Here is a 22,401-nt window from a genome sequence, read left to right as displayed (position 1 = left end):
ATTATGTATGATTGCTTAATCATTTGCTCTAGGAAGACATGTAAAGAATTACCTAACTCTCTCGGGTGTGTTACTCTGATAAATGAAGACATTACAGCACCTTCCTTTATCAGTTGATGACATGGAAATTGACTTTCAAAATTAAAGCACACAACTGCAAGTAAAACTGTAATTAATAAAGTAGTTATCTTAGGATGGTGATAATGCCTAAGCCTGTCCTCTACCATCAAATGGATCAGCTGTTTTTCAGAAAGATTTGCAGCTGTGCAGTTTCCAGGAGAGCCTTTGTATCCTATGGTAGCACTTGTTTTGATGAAACACTTGAAGTTGTTTGGTTTGTTGCTGGAATCTTGTGAAACTCTGGAAATCCACCTTTTAAGATCCTTTTCCCCAAGTCCTTGTGAAAATTGATTATCAACATCTTCATAAAAATTGCCAGTCTCTTGCACTTAGGATGTTTAGGTGACTGTATATAGACAGAGACATTAGTCTCTCCTTTGTTCCCACTGCAAGACTGGTCAAATGTGTTGTGAAGTGTTTGTATATTTACTGAATCATCTGAGATTGGCCTCATCAAGAATGAGGACAGAAAATAATGTGGAAAAATAATATGAATAGTTGCAAAATAAGTCTTATTTGGCTATGTGCTTGATAAGCTCTGCAAAAGCACTGAAGACTAAAAGGATTTGAGTGCCTAATTTTTCATGCTGTCCCCTGCCTGTCTTCCTTATTATTTGCCCTGTGACTTCAAACTGTTTGTTTTCTTCTGTACTAAAATGTTGTAAGAAACACTGTCACCAGTGGCTTAAAGGAGCTTAGGGCAGATGATCTAACTGGGCTTCCTGGCCTCCTTGTTTGAAATCTACCCATTGCTGTGCTTAGGGCTCTTATTAGAAGAAATGATCCTTCGTCTCTCTCTCTCCTTGGTTTCTTCAGAAAGTCATCTAACAATACCTTGTTTTTCTTTTAATTTAGTTACAGATAAGCACCAGTTCAAACCTGAACACATGCTGTACAGATTCCGATATGATGATGGAACATACTATCCCAGAAATGAGATGCAGGATGTGATCTCCAAGGTACAGAATAAAATAGTTGCTATTATTAGGAAGAACACATCAGAAACTGAGATTCTGCTTGAAAAGTAATGTAAGATTTTCTGGGAGAAACAGCATCCCCTCACAGTTACCACTCTATATTTATGTGAATCAAGTTCAGTTTTCCATTTGTAAGCTTTTGGTTAATTTTTACACATTTTAAATACAAAATGACAGTTTACTATTATGTAGTTATAGTTGCTATTCAGTGGTTTCCTATGCAGGATGCATTGCTCGTGTTTCTGGGTAATCCTGGAGCTGAGATTCAGTCTATTGTATTTTTTACTCCCTTCTCGTAGATATGAAGATATATGTAGGAAGCTGCTTTCAAATTTCTCTAAAATCTGAGTGTACTTTATTAGTGTCCTAACTAGGCTGTAAATCTAGAGTCACATAGATGTTTAGACATAATAGGTTATACTACCCATCTGTGTTACTGACAACAATGAAAAAATTGATCAAAGTTTCCTTTAAACTCGTTAGTATTCAAATTTGTCATGATTTGGAGTCAGTAGAAAGTGTCTGCATTTGGGTTTTACACTGCAGTGTAATTTAATTTTTGCTGCAATATAATTTGATTTTTGCTCCACTTGTTAATATAAAGTGCACCTAAAGTAATCTACCATAGTGAGCTCCCAGGCAGAGCAAAGTAGGATGGAATCTAATTTGACACAACTTTTAGTCATTATACTTGCATATTGTAAACATAATTGCTTTTTGATAGTTTCCTAAGTAATACTAATGTGTTTTTCTTTTTTAAAATACAATTTTCTGATGGTAGTTTCCTAAACTACTGCAGATGTATAATTTATTTGCTTTTAATAGAAAACATCTCTAATCTTTGAATCGTTTTGCATTTTTATAATTGATTAGTTATAATTCTAATTTGTAAGCAAAGTATTGATGCATATAATGAAATGCAGTGGTTTTCACTTTAATTACACAGTTGTGTGTAGAATAGCAACCACTGTTTGGGACAGCCTTAATACATGGAAACGTTGATTTATTTTTTGTGTGCTTTTCTTTCTAAGTATTTCAAACCTTCAGAATGCTTCCTTAAAGCTAATCTGTTTTGCATGTGTCTCAGTAAGCGTAGGTTAGATTGGAAATGTTTTTTGTTTTCATAATTTATTCATCAATATTTTTATCGGCAAACATTGTTTTGGCACATGAAAATACACAGAAATTTGAACAGATCTTTTCACTGTGTGAAGGAAATCCATTGACAGCATTCAGGCTTCCTTACTGTATCCCTGCCTCTTGTCTGTGATGTGAATGTGTGGTTAACTCACCACCTCTTTCTCTTTAACAGGGTGTACGACTGTACTGTCGCCTTCACAGTCTCTTTACCCCAGTAATTAGGTGAGTCCAGTTAGAAAATCTTGAGGGAGTCATTTGGAAGAAGTACATGATCTGAAGATACTGTGTTTGAATGTAGGAACCTAACCCATCCTTTCAAGATTGTTCTTTTGAGAGTAATCAGAAAAGATTGAAATGCTGTCAAGATAAAAAGCATAACTGAACCACTAAATGGCTGCTAACTGTTCAGTATAACTTTTTAAATGGACTTCTAGAGCCTCCTAGGTCCTGATGGATATGCTTATATGTATATATTAATGCACTCCTTTACTAATACACCATTACCTCATTTGAATAGTCCCAGAACAACTCACCTGCCTTTATACTCCCTTGACAATATCACCCAAATAAGATGTGATCAGCCTCCTCCTTTCTGTCTATAAGAAAGACTTAATTTGCTATTTTTTCCTCCTGAGAAAACTTCTCAGTCATTATTAAGTGCTCAATTCATGCTTACACTAACTTGCTTATAAACTGCAAGTATTTTTCTCTTTCTTTTGAGCTTTTGTTTGATTTTGAAAAATTGTTTTGTGTTATTTTGAACAGGGATAAGGACTATCACTTGAGAACCTACAAATCTGTGGTTATGGCTAACAAATTCATAGATTGGTTGATTGCCCAGGCAAGTAGACATCTTTGGATTTATGTATGTTTTGCATTTAAATTCTTATTTGAAAGCTAGTGATATATCAAGAACAACATACAAACACTTTGTGTAGTGTAATCCTCTTAAACCAGTAAAGTAACAGAAATCAGCTATGCTTTTCATCTCTCTTCTGCTTATCTTCCTGATCTGAAATTGAATTGAAATGTTCTGACGACACTTAGCTTTGTGATTCAGCATACAACACTGTCCATGGCTTAAAATGAAATGAAATGAGAAACTCTAAATTACTGACTAGATGAGCAAAAGTCAGTACCAATTTGCTGCCATCAATTCTGTTTCATTTTAACTGAACGAGAAAAAACCGCATGGTATCTTGTTCAATCTGTCAACGTGCACTAGTTCCATAAAATAAAAGTTTAAAACTTTGATGCTTATAGGTTCTATTATACTCAGTTTTTATGGAGAATGCAGTCTTACTGAAGTATTTTCCTATTTATTTGTAATTATAGAGTGTTATAGTATATAAAGGTCTCTTCTAACTCAAACTGCTCTCTGATTCTATGATAAACATGTATATACTGGTGTATATATATATGCTAGAAATGTATACATGAAGGTGGTGGTGGCAAATGTAATCTACAGTAATTGCCATCCCTGTGGGATTATGCCATTTTGCACAGTTTCCACTTTGCTAATATTTTAAAATACATTTTAATAATGTACTGTGTTTTAACAGGGGGATTGCCGGACAAGAGAGGAAGCTATGATATTTGGTGTAGCTCTTTGTGATAATGGGTTTATGCACCATGGTAAGTAAATACATTCTGTACAAGCTATGCTTACTTTCAGTTTAATGTTATCTGCACAGTTGGATGGAAATGCAGGGGCTAATAAAGATATTAAAGAACAGATGGAAAGTTCTTCTATTGTGTAACTAAAGAGATTGATGCTACAGTCTTCAAGAAAAAAAAATAGCTATTGTATACTCTGGAAATTATATCCAATTTTATAGCAATTGCTGAGGAATTAATCCGCTAAAGGATTTAGTGGGGGCAGTTTTATTAGTCACTTCGCAAGAAATGTCTTCAGAAAGTAATGCATGTTGGCACTGATGAGACAATAAAAAATAATGTAAGAAAGAAATGTGAGATTTTTTGGGGAATTAATAAGGTATGAAGGAGCACGACTTCAAAAAAGTGGTGACAATGGGAGAAAGTGGCTTGGACATAAATGAGAAAATCTCAAAGATAGCAAAGAACAAAGGAGGGAGAGGAGACCAGAGATATGTGCAGCACCAAAATTAAGGTGAACAAGGAGCCATTTAATACCATCAGAGGGAAGATTTCAGTGAAAGGATTGAAGTAGTAGGTCATTTACTGAAATGAAAAGAGGAAGAAATATTTTTTATCAGTTTGATTACACAAGGGGTTGAGAACATACTCTGTGGTATTGTTTATTCTTTTTCCTTTGAGTTTTGAACACACAAGCTGCATCCATTGGCTGTTCTGCTTGCTTCCACATCCCCAGCAAATCTGTTTCTAATTCTAAACCCACCATGCTTCACTATCTGGAGAATTCCAGAATTTGATGGTGAGCATCTTCAGCAGCTGTCCAGCAGAACTTTTCAAAATAATGTTTTAAATCCCTTTTAGGAAGAAACCTTTTGCTTAGTATTTTCAATAAAACTATTTCAGGCAAATACATCTTTCTCAGCTCGGTGGAATCCAGATGTTGTAGTTGAAAAAATGAGCTTAGTGATACCAATCTCTCTGAAATGAATCCAAATAACAATTGTTGTCCATGTTAAAAGATTTCCCTAGATTCACACACAGAAAAATATTTTGCTAGCATTCGATATGTGTATGCATGTTCAGTATTTAATGGTTAATGAGAGACATGATATTCAAAAGTTCAAAAGAAAATAAAGATTAATATGTCTGGGTTTCTGTCATACAGTGTTAGAGAAAAGTGAATTTAAAGATGAACCACTGCTGTTCCGGTTTTATGCGGATGAAGAAATGGAAGGATCAAATATGAAGCACAGACTCATGAAACATGATCTGAAAGTAGTGGAAAATGTCATAGCCAAGTCATTACTGGTGAGTGAAACACTATCACTGTGTGCTTTGATGAATAAACAAATTGGTCATAATGACAATATATTAGGACAATTTATTGTTACTGAATGAAGACATACTTCAGTTTTTATTAATGCCTTTCTGAACAACATTTAAAAAAATTTTGTTACAGATTAATTCTAATGAAGGAACCTATGGTTTTGGTTTAGAAGATAAAAATAAGGTGCCAATTATTAAAGTGGTGGAGAAAGGATCCAATGCTGAGGTACAGAATATTATAAATTATCTTCCCTGTTTTATTTACTTTGGTCATATATGTATGTTTTGTACATCATGTAGGAAAGTCTGTAGTAGTAGAAGGTGACAGTGAACACTTACCAAGAAAGCTGTGCTTATGAATCTTTCCCCTTTTTCCCTTCTTTTTTTTTTTGTTTGTGTGTTTTGTTGTTGTTCTTGGTTGATTTGTTTGTTTGTTTTCTTTTTAGTTTTTTCTTTTATTTAAAATACTGTTTTGACCGTTATTTTGACACTTATTTTCTGCTCAGCTAAATTGTCATATTGATTGATGATATAAAAGTTGTCATTTTATTTTTATGCATTTTATACTATTCCAGTGATGACATTAATCATAATTGAAATAAACGTTATTGGTAGAATATGAAATGGGTATACAGCTAGTCTGTGAATTGCAGTTGATATATTTCAGAGTAAAGGATATATCAAGCTTTAGACAAAATCTGGAATTTGAGACTCTGAATGAATAAATTACAGCGTTCCTGTTTGGTGGCATTGCTTTTAGATTCTCTTTGGGTTAATTAATATTCTACTGAGCAGCATGGGAGTCCCTGTATATGTAAAGTATGATGCTCTTTCATGAGAAAAAAACTTGGACTTAGATTTCAAGGCTTTCTAAATCTCATAGTAGAGTACAAATTTAAATTATAAATAGACAGAGCAAATGAATAATATAATTCAGCCACAGAGCTAAATGAGGTGATTTCTAGCAGTCAGGTTCTGCCATATTCTCAGATGGCACTAGGGCTTTGCCCATACCCTGAGCCACTCTTTGTACTCCTGTAGTTCTACTGTAATGGTGCTTTTCTTGTTAGACCAAAGTTAAAAACTCTTTGTTATGGAACTTAGCAAATATTCACTTACTAAAATATTAATTGGGTTTTCTTTGTGAAAAGAAACTTTAGTTCCTTTGGAAAATGGTGGATGAAAAATTAAGTACCGTCATAAAATAAATGGCTCGATCGAAGCTGTTGTGTTAATTGCTAAAAAATGAACTGATATTGTAATACTGTCACAAAATCTTGATTAATACTAGGTCTTGTATTTAGCTCTCTTCAGAATGAGTGCTTACCCTTCACATGAATTTAACCAGTTTTACAGCCATTTTGTGGTGTAAGTCCCCTGTGCATGGTATGTGAAGGAGTCATAAAGAATGTAAAGAAAATGTGAATGTCATTTTTTCTATTGGGGTTGCATGCCAGCAGAAGAAAACATAATGTTAGTGGTTATAAAAAGCAAACATGTACACAACTGTTGTTATTTCCTAGATGGCAGGCTTAGAAGTTGGGAAGAAAATCTTTGCCATTAACGGTGACCTGGTTTTTCTGCGACCCTTCAGTGAAGTGGATTGCTTCCTGAAAGCCTGTTTAAACAGCAGAAAGCCCCTGCGGGTTCTTGTGAGCACCAAACCTCGAGAGTAAGTTATCATTCCTTTGGGAAATTTTACAAACAACAATTGAAGTGGATTTTCAGAGCAGTGGAACTTCAGAGAGCATTGCTGTAAAGGGTTTTTCAATGGTGTATCTGATCTGACTTTACAAAGTCAAGCAATTTGATTTGCCTTGATTTTGTTTTATCCTATTTGTGAGTCAGCAAAAGAATCACATGAGTACTTTAGATCTTCAGCTCTGCCACTGTAAATGCATGCAGGTACTGAAAGTTTAAATGAAATTTCATTGACTATATGGTCGGTTTTGATCACTTATCTCTTGCTGTGTGTATTAAACAAATTCCTGTGTCTGGGGATTAGTTGCTGGTTTGTCATTGTCAGATTCTGTGGTCTCATGGGCCCCTTCAGCTTGTGTGTTGGTTGTGTAAACAGCAGGAGGAAATAAACATCATCTTAAATCTTAAGGAAATAAACATCATCTTAAACATCATAAATCCTCATCTTTATCAAACAGATGCATTTCTGTACACAGTTTTGCCCATTTCTACCTAAACACAAGTTTTGTTGTGTAAAAGAAATACAAAGGGAGGCCTAATAGGTGGGCTCAGTAAATATGCAAATGAGCATAAGTGTATTAGTAAAGTTAATGCAGTTTTTGCTAGGTTATACATAATAAAGAAGAAGACGACTAAGAAAAACTTGTCAGAAGTAAATTTTTATTCAGAATTTGCAGGATAAAGAGGTGCCATTCTCTGTTACCATACAGCATACAGTGTGCCTTACTCAGAAATGGCTCTGGTTAAGTGGCAGATGGAAGATCTATTTCTCTTCTTAGTAAGCAAAGGTGTCTTGAGAAGTAAAATGGCACCTAGAACAGGAAAAAGAGCTAAGAAAAATAAATAAGGCATAAAGATGCTTATCTGGCCCGATACTGCAACACCTGTTCCCACCCCCAAAGAAAAATAACAATTAAAAAATCCCCAGACCACAGAACTTTAGAAAACGTAACAGGCATATCTTGGCCTTTCTTTAATGCAAATCTTGGTTTAATTTCTGGCTCAACTTGTGGGTGAATTTCAAGGTTGAGAGAGATGGTCTAGCAGATGTAGAGTTCACAGAAGTCAAATTTGTTTCTCAGTGCTCCCTGCTTTTTGTCAGAAGCTGCTGCTAGCACAACTTAGTTCACAGAAGACAGTTCTCTCCTGAATTCTTAGTCTAAACTGCCAGTGATGGTCTTTCATAGTTATTTGCATGTTCTCAAAGCAGTTTCAGAATGCAATCAAATAGATGGTATCAATAGTTAATACATGAGTACATTTAAAAAGAAATCTAGACTTCAGTGAAGTTTAGATCTCACCTCTGATGCTCATCTCCAAATGTATATTATATATAATGTATATTATATACTTTATGTACACTAGAAAAAAAAAAGTGTAAGAAATGATGCATTTCTCTTATTCAAAACTGCCTGTAAATCAAGTTTGCTACAGTCCAAATGCATTTTAAAATCACTTTTCAGCATCAATTTGAATATGTTTGCTTTTGCAATGGGAAAGAAATGGAGCTGGGGCAAAGATCTCTGAAATAATAACAGAGCTGGCTCTGGATGGAAAAGCTGCAGAGTTAAATCAGTGCACTGTTATGCATGACCTAACTAGCTCTGATAAGGGCTAATGCAGCTGTGTTGCTTTTTGTAGACCCTGAGCTGGTATCACGAGGATATGCTAGCTTACTTTGGGTGAGTTCAGGGCTTAATTTGAAGGAGTAGATGTGAATTTTGATTGTCGTGTTTCTGTTGGTTAGGTTTGTTAGTAAGCTTATTGCTCTTGTTCTTAGACCAAGCAGGAGTGCAGCACAATGTTCTTGCAAGCCATACCAACAGCAGTGGATCATTCTTACTTTACAAAACTCAGTAGGTACTTTCTGTAGCTGCTCAGAAAAACTGCAATGAAACATTATTTCAAGAAAACTCAGCAAGGAGAGGCACAGGCTGCTGGGAGTGCCTGATGCCTCTTTGCGAGGCTGAGGACTGCAAAGAGTTATTGTGCAGAAAGCATGCTGTGTTTGAGGAGCTGTGCTGCAGGTGGAGCTACAGGAAGAAGTCAGCTGGCTGTGCAGTGTGTGAGTGAACAAGCAAAAGAGAGATCAATTATTTTCAGCAATGCTACAGTCTCAGGCTCCCAGGAGCCTTGAACCCCCATTGTGGTGAAGAACAGAAGGACTCAGAGCCCTGCAGGGTAATTAGCCAAAGGACTCTTAGCTGGGGTCTGATAAAGATGAAGGCTGGAGGCACATCACAGCAGGTACCAGCAAGAAGGTTCCTCTTCCTCTGAATTTGACAAGTAGGACTGGTACCTTTTACAAGAGGTCTGGGGCTCTGGACCTAGAAGGCCAAACAACTGATCAGGTGGGGCAAGATCCTTCTGGGATGGTGGGGCCTCCTGAAATGACACCATCTGCACCCTGCCTCAAGACCTCCTCTGCTAACAGGAAAAGGGCAGTTGTGATAGGAGACTCCCTTCCAAGGGGAGGAGAGGGGCTGACCCAACTCACAGGGAAGTCTGCTGTCTGCCAGGGGCTTGGATAAGGGATATTACTGGAAAAAAATCCAGCCTAGTAAGGCCCTCTGGTTACTCTCTGCTAATATTGTTCAAACTGGCAGTGATGAAATAAAACAGGGAAGTGCGAAGGCTATCAAAAAAGACTACAGTGCCCTGAGACTATTGGTAGAGGGATCAGGAGCATGGTAGTTGATTTTGTTGATTTTTCCCGTAACAAGGAATAATATCAATAGGATTAGGCAGATCCATTAGGTCAATACATGGCTCCAAAGTTGGTGCCAGCAGAAAAATTTTGGGTTTGTTTGACCACAGGATGATCTAGTCAGCACCTTGTCTACTAACACCTGACCGGAGTCATTATTTCAGAGTGAAAATGTGTTTGCAATTGTTGGTCACTATTTAAACATCACCTCCTAAGGGCACAGGAGCGGGCAGTTCCCAAACTGAGAAGTCAAGCAGGTGAGGCAGAAGGCCAGATTGGTTGAACAGGAATATTCTCTGGAAATAAAGCTAAAAAGGAAAATGTATGCCCAATGGATGCAAGGCCATGTGACATGGAAAGAGTGCAGAGATGCTGCCCACTACTGCTGGGAGAGAATTCATGTGGCCAAAAGTCAACTGAAGATGAAGCTGGCCAGAAATGTGGGGACAATAAAGAGTTTTTTCAAGTATATTCATGGCAATAGGTGATGTAAAAATAACATTGACCTGTTACAGGATGGTCACCTCACAGAAGGGGACAGGGACAATGCAGAGGTGTTTAATTTATTCTTCACCTCCATCTTTGACATGGGTGGTGGTCCAAAGGGGGTCTCAGTGCCCTGAGCTGGAGGACTATGACTGTGAGAATGATCAACTCCAAGCCAGCCCTGAAATTGTGTGAGATCTGGTGCTTCAGTTGGAACTCTATAAATCTGTGGGGACTGATGAGGGTTCTCCAAGAATCCTCAAAGGGCTAGCTAATGTCATTGTAAAGCCTCTCTTGATGTTTTTGAGTTGTCTTGGGAATCTGAAGAGGTCCCAGCTTACTGGAAGCTGGCAGACATCCCTATTTTCAAGAAGGGCAAGAAAGAGGACCTGAGAAATTACAGGCCTGTCAGTTTCACTGCTGCGTCTGGTAAAGTTAGAGAGAAGATTATTCTGGGAGGTATTGAAAAACACCTGAGAGACAGCACAGGCATTGGTCACAGCCAGCATGGCTTCATGAGAGGAAAGTCCTGCTTATCAAACAAAATTGCCTTTTATGACAGGATACCTCACTGCAGTCTGCAATTTCCTTGGGAGTGGAAAAGGAGGGGTAGACACTGATCTTTTCTCTCTGGTGACCAGTGACAGGACCCGAGGGAAAGGCCTGTAATTCTGTCAGGGGAGTTTAGGTTGCATATTATAAAAATGTTCTTCAGCCAGAGGGTGGCTGGGCACTCGATCAGCTCCCCAGGAAAGTGGTCACAGCCCCAGCCTGACAGAGTTCAAGAGTTTGGACAGTACTCTCGGGCACATAGTGTGACTCCTGGGGTATCTGTGCAAGGCCAGGAGTTGGACTTTAATGGTGCTTGTGGGTCCCTTCCAACTCAGCACATTCTGTGATTCTGTTAAAATGCAGTATGGATCGGATCTGAGTTCTGCAGTTTTCTGCAGCTTCTCTGATCAGATCTGCTGAGATCTCTAGTCCTCAGGCTCTGTCCTCTTGGCTGGGAGAGACTGCCCTTCCCAGGGCTTTCAGTGTTGCTGTGCTACGGCAGCTTACCTAAAGATCAGTCTGTTTGGGAGGAAGTTTAAAGCTATGGTGGTGTTTTGATTTTAATCATCATATTGAATTTCCCTATAAAATAGATTGTTTGTGCTGTCTCAGCTTTCTCTTATTTCTGATGTTGGTGGTGCACAGTATTTGGAATATGAATACTGCAAAATCTGAAAACTGATTTGAATAAAAGTGTGGAGTTTTACAGCCTTGTAACCTACATGCTGCTGAATAACAAAATGCTACCTTTTGCTACATTCATATTAAATCTTTGTGTCAGGACAGTGAAGATTCCTGACTCTGCAGATGGACTTGGATTCCAAATCCGGGGTTTTGGCCCATCTGTTGTCCATGCTGTTGGGAGAGGTAAGCCATAGGAGCTGTCAATGGTACTGGTAAATATATGTTTAATATCTAAATTGCTTGGTTGAGTCAAAATTCAGTCCAGTAATCCATCTTAGGTTTTTATTTTTCCCAAAGTAACAAATAATATTAAATAAACTCAATTATAATTGTTTTGTGTACTTATACTCTGTAAGCTTGGATACATCTTCCAACTATTTTTTTTAAGTGTAGTTACACCAATGTAGGAAAGTTAAGTTAAAGCTGTGCATTCTTTACAGAATAAGGAGAAGATGAAGGATGCAATACAATTTTATGTTGGGAATCTGTGTGTTAATTTGTTAGGTGGCTGTGTGGTTCTGCAATGTTCTGAAAACATTTTACAAAGAAACGTGCTTTTTACAAATCTTTTCAAGAGTTAGTGGCTTTGTCTTAGTAATTGCAGATGGTTCACATAAATACTCTTTTGGGATGTGATTTTCAGATGCTTGCTATCCTACCTCAATGTTTTTGAGCAGTGCACTTGTACTAAAAGAAGTTGAAGCATTATTTCTTGCTGCCTCATGTTGCTTATGGCAGAGCAAACTAACTGTATTTTCAGTTATTGTGGGACAGTTGTGTCTCGTTCCCCCCCTCTGCTTTTGTAACTGAGGCATGAAAAGTGAACTGATCTGCAAAAGCCAGATTTGAACAAAGTTTGATGATATTTTTTCTAGGCTGTGGTGCCAGAAATTAGATTTTCAAAAGAAAGACTAATAAACTACAGACTTAGTATCTGATGTGTTAATTATTTCTGCACCTGGATCTCAATTCAACTGCCTATCGTTATTCATTAGGCACATACTTTATTCTGATTAGCCTCAACAATATGCAAGTGCTTGCTTGTGTGATTTGCTAAACCTGGAAGATTTTAAGCATGTGCTTAAATACTTTGCTGAATTGGGACTTGGGGTTTTCTGAAGAGTGATTTGTTGTTGTTTTTTGGGGGTTTGGGTTTTGGTTTTTTTTGTTTTTTTTTTTTTTTACATAGATATTAAATAAGATCTATTTATATGTTTATTTTTAAGTCTTTTTGGGGGGAAGGGAGATTGTGATAGCTGGTAATAATAGTGTAATTTACAATGACTTTTTTAATATTAGATTTTAAACGCAGCTTTAATCTAATAGTGATAATTCCTAAAATGAGGGAAGCTCATGTATATTCTGCAAGTTATTTCCTTGTCAGATATGCTCAACTGGCAAGTCATGAAGTCATGACAAGCTTTCTATTTGTCAGCCCTGCAAATTCAGTCTAGCCTATTCTTTCACAGCCCCTAGCTTCTGCAACCCAGTCTGGCAGTCTCTAGGCAGTAGATTTTTACTTCCTTGGCACCTCTGTGCCAGTATGAAGACACATTTGGAGGCGAATGTTCAGGTAGCTGGAACTAAGGTCATACTCCAGCAGGCTGTTTTTCAGGAGTGAGTTTGAATCACACTGAAAAGACCTGGAGACAGCTGCTCTTTTTTAGTGCCTATTCAGTCACTAGATTTTCCCAACGCGGTTATTCAGTTGTGAAAATAAGTCACTGAACCAAATATTTTATGTAGCTTAAAGAGAATGTTTTGTTTTGGTGTCATGTTGTGTGTGTCCACCTGTCCCACCCTCTGATAATTTAATTTGAGATACTCTACTTAATTATCTTTGAGATTTTGATTTAAAGCTCTAAGGCCCTCTGCTGTAATTGTGTTGGTAGGGAAGCTGAAAAAAGAACATCATCTTTGGAAATGTCTTTGCAATTTAGATATTTCACTTAATGATTAACATGGTACTCTAGTATGCTCTTGTACTTTATGTATTGCCAGAAAACTTCTGTTTTGTATGTAAAATTGAAACACCTGAATTAAACAAGAGGCTCATAAGCTTGGGTCATATAAAAGTAGGTTAGGTTGTAACTAGTGACTTTCAAGCTAGAGCCATTTTACCCTTTTAAAGTCCTTTTTTTTTTTGAGGTGAATTTTTCACATTTTCATATTGCTAGTCAATGTTTGTAGCTTTGTAAAGCATCCTTTAGGAAACTGTCTGGTCTCTTTTATGGAAACATCTGCTGGCAAACTCCATTTTCTTGGCATCCAGCTGGTCTACAGAAGTACTTTGTGGTCAAGGGAAGTATGTAAGGATCAGTCAGATCAGGTTCTGATTTTTAAAAAAAAGATGTTTTTTGGACTCTGAAGTTGAAAGGAGATGTTTAGAAAAAGAAGTTTGCTAACTGTGTGGGTTTTTATGAATAGGAACAGTGGCAGCTGCAGCAGGTCTCCACCCTGGCCAGTGCATAATCAAAGTGAATGGAATTAATGTCAGCAAAGAGACTCATGCAAGTGTTATTGCTCATGTCACAGCCTGCAGGAAGTACAGGCGGCCAATGCAGGTATGTCTCATTTGGTGCCCTTGCACATTTTCTTCTAGATTTCTATTTTGGGTCAAAGTAAACAGTGTGGTCTTAATCTCTATGCACAAGTCTACTGTGTTTGAGTGGGGTGAGAGGAAAGAAGTGGTGAATAAAACTGAAGGAAAGCCAACTGAAGTGTAAAAGCTGAAGATTGCTCAATGGTGATGTTCAAAATCTGCTTAGTTTCTGCACTGAAATAAATATCATAGATAATTTTTAAATGGTGTTTTAAAAGGGCTATTTAAAGCATTTCTGCAGTCCTATGCAGAAAAAAATTTGAGGTATATTGTCATTTTGATGGAGAGGGAATCACACACCTTTCTGCCTGCTCAGCAGCAGGAGAATGAAATACATAAAACTGATCTTCTTCCAGAATTTTGTTACACTTCAGTACACAGAGAGCAGAGTGCATATATTCCATCCATAAAAGAGTTGCCATTGCATTCCAGTCTTGAGAATAAGTATATATTAAAGGACTCAAAATTTCCTGTTTTTAAATGCATGCAAATTTTATTATCTTTGCTGTGTTACTTAAGGAGAAAATCTCAGGCTTCCAAGACACAAGTTTAGAAAGAAAACCAAACCAAGCTGGATTCTATAATGTAATTTTCCAATTCTCTGCAAGTTTTTCATAAATTGTGAACCAATATTATTAATTAACTTCACAAACTCTTCAAGTATGTGTTTACTGAGGAGAAAAATCTAATTAAAACCAAGTGTTGAATCCTTCTTGCATACCTACTGCAGAGTTATAAGAATTATATAGTTATAACTGGGTCACATAAATACAATTTTTATGAAAATGTTCTTGGGATGTTTGTGTTTAAATGATAATACAGAACTAAAATTTTTACATGGCATTTTGAGGTCAAACTCACCTATTCTTTAAAGGAAGATGCACTCTATTAAAGAGAAAATGTCCTGTTCACTAGTAGCAAAACTGGCTAGAATAAAAGATAAATTAAATTCATTATAGCAGTTTTGTTCTCTCTGTGTATAACTGTAGACTTCCTATGGATATTAGTGACATCCAAAGACGGTTGATTAGTGTTGGCTGCTGTGAATGCCTTGACATAAAAAAATTACTTTGGGTTTTTTAATCAACTTGTATAATAACTTGAAATTTTTTCCTATACATAGTATTTATTTTAGTTTTAAAAAGTAGCTGATCATAATTCAGCAAATCACAGATAACTGAAGTTCCCTAGACAGGCAAGAAGAACTTCATGTAGGATGCAGTATTATCAAAAACTGTGGGAGAATTGTCTAGACTGAAGTAAATGGTAGTATTCCCACTGGTGAAAAGACAGCTAAAATTTAATTTCCTATTCAAAAATTTGGTGGGGTATTTTATTATTATTTGGAAAATTACTATGGATTTCTCCTATTTTGTAAGTACAGTGCACACAGCCTATCACTTAATTACCCAGAATATTTCAGTCTCTCCTCTGGTTCCCAATTGCATAATTGAAAGGGAATCTTTTTTTTTTGTTTCTTACATCTTTTACTTCTCAGGGTAAAAAGTCTTCCTAGTCTCCAATTCCAAGCATGAAGCTTCCTTTCAGATTCCTTTGGTCAATAACTGCACGATTCCTGTTGGGCAATGTTTATCTTCCTTCTGTCTTGTCCGAATAAAGAAAATTGAGACCAGATTTTACTTTTTGGAATTACAATTTCTTTGCAGTGATACTAATCATGTTGTGGCAGACTTATGCTTAGTTGGTTCTCCTGTAATGATTTTGAAGGACATTGCTTCAAGTCATATTGCATTAGATTGGTTGTTAACTTTTGGAAAAGAGACTTCCAGGTTAAGTAGTGAGTATTTCCTATTAGAGACTGGCATGGCAATATATAATAATAACAACATAAAATATAATAATAAAAGTCTTCCTGGTCTCCAATTCCAAGCATGAAGCTTCCTTTCAGATTCCTTTGGTCAATAACTGCACGATTCCTGTTGGGCAATGTTTATCTTCCTTCTGTCTTGTCCGAATAAAGAAAATTGAGACCAGATTTTACTTTTTGGAATTACAATTTCTTTGCAGTGATACTAATCATGTTGTGGCAGACTTATGCTTAGTTGGTTCTCCTGTAATGATTTTGAAGGACATTGCTTCAAGTCATATTGCATTAGATTGGTTGTTAACTTTTGGAAAAGAGACTTCCAGGTTAAGTAGTGAGTATTTCCTATTAGAGACTGGCATGGCAATATATAATAATAACATAAAATATAATATAATAATAAAAACATTTATTACTACACTAGTAAAATATTTGTAGTCAAGGCAAATAGCAGTAATGAAGGCTGTAGTATAGGTTCTTTGTGCCAGTGACACATGGTGATGGATTAGCTGGACATTCTCTGTCTTTGGTTGATAATCCATAACTTTTGCTACCAGGTTTGTGGATGCACAGCAGATTTAGCAAAGCAAAAATTGTTTTTTCACCATGATTTCTTGGAGAAAAATATTTTTCAATCTGCAATTTGATTTGAACTATCTTAAATTATTTTTGGCAGAGACATAAAAATTATGGATGTCATGCTGTCACAGACTTCATACTGTCTCATGACAATATATGCTGTAATAAAAAATAACTTGCCAAAATTCTCTGGATTTTTTTTTTAACTTATGCCTTAAAAATAGTGAAATAGTTGCTATCAGTTGCACTTGCAAAGCTTTTTCTACCTGTGTATTTTTTGTTGTTTTTCTAGCAAGATTCTATACAGTGGGTTTACAACAGCATTGAAAGTGCACAGGAAGATCTTCAGAAAGCAAACACCAAACCCTCTGGAGATGATGGAGGTGATGCCTTTGACTGTAAAGTGGAAGGTATGTGATGCTTGCTTGGTCTTGTTGCTGAGAATGCTGTTATAATACAAGGAAAATTTAGACAGTGGGTTTGTTTGCGGAGAGGAAATTTTGAGCAGATCCTAAGATGTGATTAATATAAGGATTTGTTTTCTTATGTATTCTAAACATATAAATTTAACATGGTATTCCTTAAAAGCTACTATCTTACCCATTTAAAGAAAATACTTCCATTAACACTTTGGGGAAAATCTCTTTATTTTCATTTGTAAGAAACATAAACCTAGGCATTAGCTGATTTATTTTCACCACTAGAAATCATTTATGGCAAACTAGATACATTAGTCATTACTGCATGGGAAATAAAAAAAACTACTATCCTTCAGATTATTTTCAGGCAATTAACATTTTGATAAAACTGCATTCATCTGCAACTTGTAATTAAAGAGACAGTTAATATGTGAACTGTGCATTCATAAATGCAGTTATTGAAGTTTAATTTCTGAATGTTGACAGTTTTCATAGCGATATTCTTCTACTTTATTTAGAAATTCGCAGTTTTCCCTTTTTTGGGTCCTTCTTAATGTCTCTGGATTATAAATGGAATGGAATTACTCCCTTAAATAACAGTTTGTAAAGAAAGAGTAATGCCTGTTTTGCAGTCCAGTATTTTAACATCTACAAATCTACTGGTGTTCTGATTTTTATATTTTTCAGCCAGGTTTTTAAATAAATGTTTTTAAATAGAATGGTCAGAACATACCCCTTTCTAGAATGTTTGCCTGTGTCCTTTGTAGTTCTTTTAATGGCCAGGACTTGTAAACTGATTTGTGTTACTTTACTTATTCTAGAGGTAATTGACAAATTTAACACTATGGCAATAATTGATGGGAAGAAAGATCATGTGAGTCTGACTGTTGACAATGTTCATCTGGAGTATGGAGTGGTTTATGAGTATGACAGCACAGCTGGAATAAAGTGCCATGTCTTAGAAAAAATGATTGAACCAAAGGGATTTTTCAGTTTGACTGCAAAGGTATGAAGCATTTTTTGTATGTTAATGATTGTTGTGGAGAAAGTGGAGAAACTTGTGGGTTTTTTTACTCTTATGATTGTATGTCTTTCATTTGATACCTTATAATTGGTCACCTTTACCTCTTTGATGTTTTGGAGAATAATTGCGTGCTCAGGAGGCAAAAAGAGTTATGTTGTTACTATAAATTGAGCGTTTAAATCTAAAAAAAGGTTAAAAGATCTTCAAAGTCTTCCATTCCTCCTGCCCCTCTCCCTTGTTTCTTAATTATCAAATAAAACATGAAAGAAAGACCAAGATCTACTGAAATATCTATAAAGGCTATATACTACCCTCATCTCTTCAACATGCCTTTTAATTAGTTTTCTCTCACCATTATAACAAGGCTTCAGTCTTTGCTGGGCAGTACTGCTTATACTGTGCCCTATTTCCTAGCCTTTTTATGCAGAATATGCAAGAGGATAGCACTCAGTTTTCTTTTGTGCTTTTTCAATGTGTTAGTATTCTGCCGAACTGAAGGTTTTCTAGAAGTAATGAATGAATTAATTCAGCAGCTCTGCATAATATGTGCTGATCAAGTAAATACAGCAGATAATGTATTTCAGAGGAGCCATAGTGGTTACATTAGTAGGAAATTAGTAGTAAATCCATTATCAAACAATGTCATGAGAAGCCAAGCAAAAATACTTATGGGTATAATTTAGCAGGGAATAGATTTAAGAAAACCTCTTTGCGTCCCAAGCTTCATTAATTGTTGTTGTGCACCATTTTCTGTAGTGTTATCAGGCCTTTCAGCTTTAGTTATAAGAGATGATCAGTAAGGGGAAATTTTAGTCAACTTAATTTCATAATATACTTTTCTTGTTTTTATTATCTTAGATTCTTGAAGCACTGGCAAAAAGCGATGAACATTTTGTGCAGAATTGCAACAGCCTCAATTCCTTAAATGACGTGATCCCCACTGAACTTCAAAGTAAATTCAGTGTCATTTGCAGTGAGAAAATTGAGCATATCTACAGAAGAATCTCTAGCTATAAAAAGGTATGACCTGCATGTTCTAAACTTGATTATATTTGTCTTTTAAGGATAAAACAGGGGAATGTGGTACAGTTTGCATAGCTCTTCAGAGTCTCTATGGCAGTGACAAAATGTGGCTGAAAGTTTAGCTATTTTGAAGCATGAATGCCTTAATGGAGTAATTGCATCAATTGTTTTCAAGCCATTCTCTTTCTTATCCCTTTTTAGAATTTGGGTAGTTTGTATTCTTTCTTGTTTGCTGTGTTCTGTCGTAGAGACAATCAACTGCATATTTCCGCAAAGGGGCCGTCATTCTTGTAAATGTCTTGAACCAATACTCTAGTGAATTTGCAGATGTTAACCAAAAATGTAGCAATAACAACAGAATTACTTTTTTTTTTCTTTCCAGTGCAAGTCAAATACCAAATTTTAACCCTTTTATTCAACTTTTAGACCCTAGCATCTGTTAATAGTAGCATCTCTGTAATTTATTAGCTTTGCTTGGTTTAATAAAACATAATAGCATGGAAAAGTGGAGAAGGCACTGACTTTCATATGCTTGAGATCTTAATTAATGATACATACGTAAATGAATAAATAGCCCAGACTATGACCTCTAGTTGCTGTTGGTGCATTTCTCTATAGTTGTTTAACCAAGCAGGGCATAAATTAATTAACCATGTGCCATTTTGTTAATGCAAACTCATTTTCTCATCCAGACCCCTAGTTCCTCTCTCATGGAACCTAATTGTGGGGAGGTGAATTACTTTGAAGAAGGCTCAAAATGTCTGCAAAAACATGGGTCTGCCCTGTCTTACCTCATTTGGGGATCTGAGTTGTGACGTTTAGAAACTGGTCTGTTCTGAGAGTTTATACATAAAAATTTGAAAAGAGAAAAAAAAAAAGCAAAGGAAAAAGAAAGTGAATACAGAAGCTTCACATATTTGCAGAAGCTGCATTTAAAAGACTGGATAATGATTTTTCAGTTTCAAAGGAAAGCAGGGAGAACTGTTAGGAGTATCTGTAGCTTAGTAGGCAGTAGGACAAAGGCCAAAAAGCAGCTTGTCAGACTTCTCCAGGTGCTCTCTAAAATGAAATGGAATAAACTGAGTTGTGCAAATGGAGACATCAAAAGAATCCCGATCTTGCTGTAGCAAAAATCTGACCTCTCTAGTGTTTGCCTGAGTTAAAAACCTCCACATTTCCAATTTGGTTAAAATTAAAGATATCATTTAAAAAAACCACCAAAACTAATTAGTTTTTATATTAACTGTTACAGTTCAAGTAACATGCAGGTGATTTATATGTTTTCTGTAGCTGAAAAATTTGACTGTGATATATAGCCTCTATAGAGGAGGCCAAGACAGTAAATCAAATTTTGTTGTGCTTGCTGGATGTGAAACAAACAGCCTCTGGGAAGTTTTCATAGTTTTTACACTGTCTAGAAGCAGATATTCCTGATACAGATGTACTTTAAATCTCATCTGCTCAAAAATCAGTAGTTTCACAGTTATAGCTTTTAATGACAATTAGTAATGCAGTGGATTTCAGGAATAGATGTGTCATTTTCTTGGCAAGGTAAAGGTAACCATAGTTACAGGAGACTTTCGGAGTGCCTGAGCCCAGCTTGGCTGCTGGTTTTACTGTGAAAGTTCGAATTCTATAAATAAAAATCTTGTGGATTTCTGCAGTTCCTACTATTATTATTATCAGAACATTTTGCTCCTAATAGACCTCGATTCCAGTGCCATGAGTCCCAGATGTTTCTCAACACATATATGAAAAGAATTTTGGTCCTGACTTATGACCTGATTAAATCATAGCCAGTGTTTGGTCTCTCTGGAGCAGGATGTGTGGGAGATTGAGATGTGAAATATGTACTGCTTGCAGAAACATTTTCATCATTGAATGTCCTTAGTAGCCTTCTTAACAATTTGTGCATTCTTCAGCCTTTGAACAACTCCATAATTGGATTTCTTGTAACCCTCCAGATCTTGTTGTGATCTAAAGATTTAAATGTAATTATCCCAACAAGTGTTCGTCAGGCTGAAGTGATATGACACCAAAATAAACAGAAATTCAAGTCTGAGTACAGAAACATCTTACTTTGCAGAAGGGATATGTCTTAATTCAACTGAAGCATTAGTAAAAGTTGACCGATTTGAATTTTTTCTGACATTTATTAGTGAAGAAACTTTGCAAGTTAACTTTGAAAATATGCGTGAGCTGGGGTTCATAGCTGAAGTAGGTCTGTGTGCTTTGACTGGAGAGATATTGTGATTAAAACACTGATTACATCTTTCCAGAAAAAAATCTTTCCTGACAACAAACTGCACTGAAAATGACACATATTGACAAAAATCCTACTTGTGACTGACAAATAAATCTCTGTTCCAACTGAAGAGCTTGATCAGATGACTTGATTCTGATGTAGATACAGTTGTTGAGTGTCCAGTTCCCTTCTCACCATCTTGGGTTGGCATCTTCTCATCTTAAAAGCCAAGTAACTCTAAGCCTATTCAAGACAATGCACAACATTTAGGATGTTAGAGTCAAGGAGATGTGGCTAAGCACTATGTTAGAATTAGACCATAAAAAACATTCCTCATTGCTGAGCTGATATATAGGGGGAGAAGAGGTGCTGGGCTAGGAACGTCTGCAAAATGGGGTTTTTGCAGTTTTATGTACTAGTGCTCGTCTGCTTCCTAATGTCACTCAAAATGGAGGAATGGTTGAGGTTGGAATGGACCTCTGCAGGTGTGGTCCAGCCAACCCTGCTTAAGCAGGGCCACCTAGAGATGATTGCCCAGGACCATCTTTGAGGAGGGAGATCTGACCTCTCTTCCCTGAACCTCTCTGAGCTACTTGTGCCAGTGCTCAATCACCCTCACAGTGCAAAAGTGTTTCCTGACATTCAGAGGAAACTCCTGTGTTTACATTTGAGCCCAATGCCCCTGGTACTGGCCCTGGAAAGAGCCTGGCTTTGTCCTCTTTGCCCCATTCCTTCAGGCATTCATATACATTGATGTGTTTTCCCCTGAGCTTTCTCTTCTCCAGGTTGAAGGGTCCCAGCTCTCTCAGCCTTTCCTCACAGGAGAGCTGCTCCAGTCCCTGAATCATCTCAGAGGGCTCAGCTCCACTGGGCTCTCTCCAGTATGCCCATGTCTGTTTCTGTGAAGCCCAGATGTGGACTCAGGACTCGAGGGGAGGCCCCACTGGTGCTGAGGAGAAGAACAGGATCACCTCCCTCCAACCCTTGACAATGCTTCTCCTAATGCAGGAGGATAAGATATAATTAAAGAGGACTTCCTCCTTCCGGATCAGGAAATCATGAATTCATACTTTCTGATTTTGCCTTCATTATAGCTTCAGACAAAAAATTTCATGGATTTTTTTTCATTTTCATTTTTGGAAAATACTGGCTTGAAAACATCTGCAGATGTTTATAAATGTTATGAGCAGTACAGCAGTTTCAGACTTGCTCCCCAGAAAGACAATTAATTTTTGTTATGTTCTATGGGAAATAAATTCTATCTCTCTTTTATAAAGCTGTTTATATGTCTTAAAACAAAATTTGCTTCAAAAAACAACCCCTTAAAAATGTAAAATAAAAATTATTTTTCTTTCCCTTTTAGAGGAAGATGGA

The 22,401-nt window shown here is 36.5% G+C and overlaps 1 protein-coding gene across 1 annotated transcript in view; it reads left to right on the top strand.

Moving 5' to 3' along the window:
- PREX2 (phosphatidylinositol-3,4,5-trisphosphate dependent Rac exchange factor 2) overlaps positions 1-22,401 on the top strand; it is a 168,764-nt gene that overhangs the window by 74,831 nt on the left and 71,532 nt on the right. The window contains exons 12-23 of the mRNA XM_039702827.1: positions 976-1,079; positions 2,410-2,459; positions 3,003-3,078; positions 3,800-3,872; positions 5,020-5,162; positions 5,314-5,406; positions 6,704-6,852; positions 11,408-11,493; positions 13,738-13,874; positions 16,609-16,726; positions 17,557-17,741; positions 18,618-18,779. Of these exons, the coding sequence (XP_039558761.1) occupies positions 976-1,079; positions 2,410-2,459; positions 3,003-3,078; positions 3,800-3,872; positions 5,020-5,162; positions 5,314-5,406; positions 6,704-6,852; positions 11,408-11,493; positions 13,738-13,874; positions 16,609-16,726; positions 17,557-17,741; positions 18,618-18,779 (1,376 nt within the window). The remainder of the gene's footprint in view (positions 1-975; positions 1,080-2,409; positions 2,460-3,002; positions 3,079-3,799; positions 3,873-5,019; positions 5,163-5,313; positions 5,407-6,703; positions 6,853-11,407; positions 11,494-13,737; positions 13,875-16,608; positions 16,727-17,556; positions 17,742-18,617; positions 18,780-22,401) is intronic.

The sequence above is a fragment of the Passer montanus genome, unplaced genomic scaffold, assembly GCF_014805655.1.
Source record: "Passer montanus isolate IOZ18808 unplaced genomic scaffold, ASM1480565v1 scaffold16, whole genome shotgun sequence".
Lineage (NCBI taxonomy): Eukaryota > Metazoa > Chordata > Aves > Passeriformes > Passeridae > Passer > Passer montanus.
Note: the sequence above shows the minus strand (reverse complement) of the source record. Positions and strands in the feature narration are given on the sequence as shown.